This window comes from Anneissia japonica, unplaced genomic scaffold (genome assembly GCF_011630105.1).
Source record: "Anneissia japonica isolate Jap-2015-1 unplaced genomic scaffold, ASM1163010v1 scaffold10466_len380309_cov135, whole genome shotgun sequence".
Taxonomy (NCBI): Eukaryota; Metazoa; Echinodermata; class Crinoidea; order Comatulida; family Comatulidae; genus Anneissia; species Anneissia japonica.
Genome location: NW_022715455.1, coordinates 304,001 through 305,339, shown reverse-complemented (window position 1 = coordinate 305,339; position 1,339 = coordinate 304,001). Strand labels below are relative to the sequence as shown.

At 27.9% G+C, this 1,339-nt stretch overlaps 1 protein-coding gene across 1 annotated transcript in view; it reads left to right on the top strand.

Annotated features, from left to right (window-relative positions):
• LOC117109232 (tripartite motif-containing protein 2-like) overlaps nucleotides 1–1,034 on the top strand; it is a 9,819-nt gene extending 8,785 nt beyond the window's left edge. Inside the window, exon 5 of the mRNA XM_033251490.1 lies at nucleotides 86–1,034. Within this exon, the coding sequence (XP_033107381.1) occupies nucleotides 86–469 (384 nt within the window). The 3' untranslated portion in view covers nucleotides 470–1,034. The remainder of the gene's footprint in view (nucleotides 1–85) is intronic.
• Nucleotides 1,035–1,339: the final 305 nt, after the last annotated feature.

Here is a 1,339-nt window from a genome sequence, read left to right as displayed (position 1 = left end):
AAGAAACATTTTTTTTGTATTTCCCCCCCCCCCCCCCAAATTCACTTTAATAGCTGTAAAACCTCTGTCTCTTATACACATCTAGATGTGTATAAGAGACAGATTGTGGGCACCATGGGATGTTACTATTACTAATGAAGGACATCTCATTATAGCAGACTGTTGTAATAACAGATTACAATTATTTGACAATGATGGCAAGTTCATCAAGGTTCTTGTAGGTGGAGGTGATCAGGATGGTAAGGTGCAGTATCCATATGCAGTGTTAATAGATAAGGATAATAACATGCTTGTAACAAGTGAGAATAAACTACAGTTATTCAACAGTGATGGACATTTCATTAAAAGAATTGATCAAAAAGAAGATGGATTAAATGTTCCTTCTGGATTATCAATAGTTTCTTATAATCCAAGAAGAGTTGCTGTAGTAAATTGTAGTGGTAGGAACATTAAAATATTTAATTACTGAAATCATATATAACATACTTTTACTCATCAAACCATTCTATTTTAGCTGATGTACATTATGAATCAATTCCATTAAATAACAAAAAAATGCATTTTTAAACAAAATTTAGAATTCCATATTAAATTTATTGAAAGGAAATAAAATGCCCTTGCTAGGTACATGATTAATGAAAAGTAAATTATTTGTTAAGTTTGATTTCATCATACAGTATTAGTTTCTTTCATTTGACAGTGCTAAAGGACAGATTTTGACCATGTTAGCATATGATTCATGTATACGTCTATTTAGATTTAGTACATTAATGTTTAATTAATATAGTGATCATTTGAAAATTCAATCCATTGTATTGGTATATTACCAAATAAATGTTAAGTCATTAAAAGAAATATTATTATTAAAGGTTGTATTACACTGCATGTATACTTTAATTGAAGGTGCCTACTTAATTATGATGTTATTAGACCCTATAAAAATATTATGTCTTTTAGTTTTTACCCTATTTAGTCTGGAAAATGTTATGAGGGAGGCTTTTTATTTATTTATTATTTTGCTAAAACTAAATATCACCGTTTGGTTAATTGCTGGTGCACTGATATTCAAAGTAAAACATGATTGACATAATACAAACAATATATAGTGACTTTAATATTTAAAAAATGAAAAAAATAATAAAAAACAAATCCATTCAAAAAAAAAAAAAGAAGAAAAAATATGAAAAATACAAGTGAAGGGGTATCGATGATATTCCATTGGAATATAAGTTAATATTATTGAACCTTAATACATTACATTAGGGTTAATGTATGGTTAGGTTTAAAATATTAAACTCTGTTTGGCTTGTCCCCACCCACTAACTACTAAATATTGCTG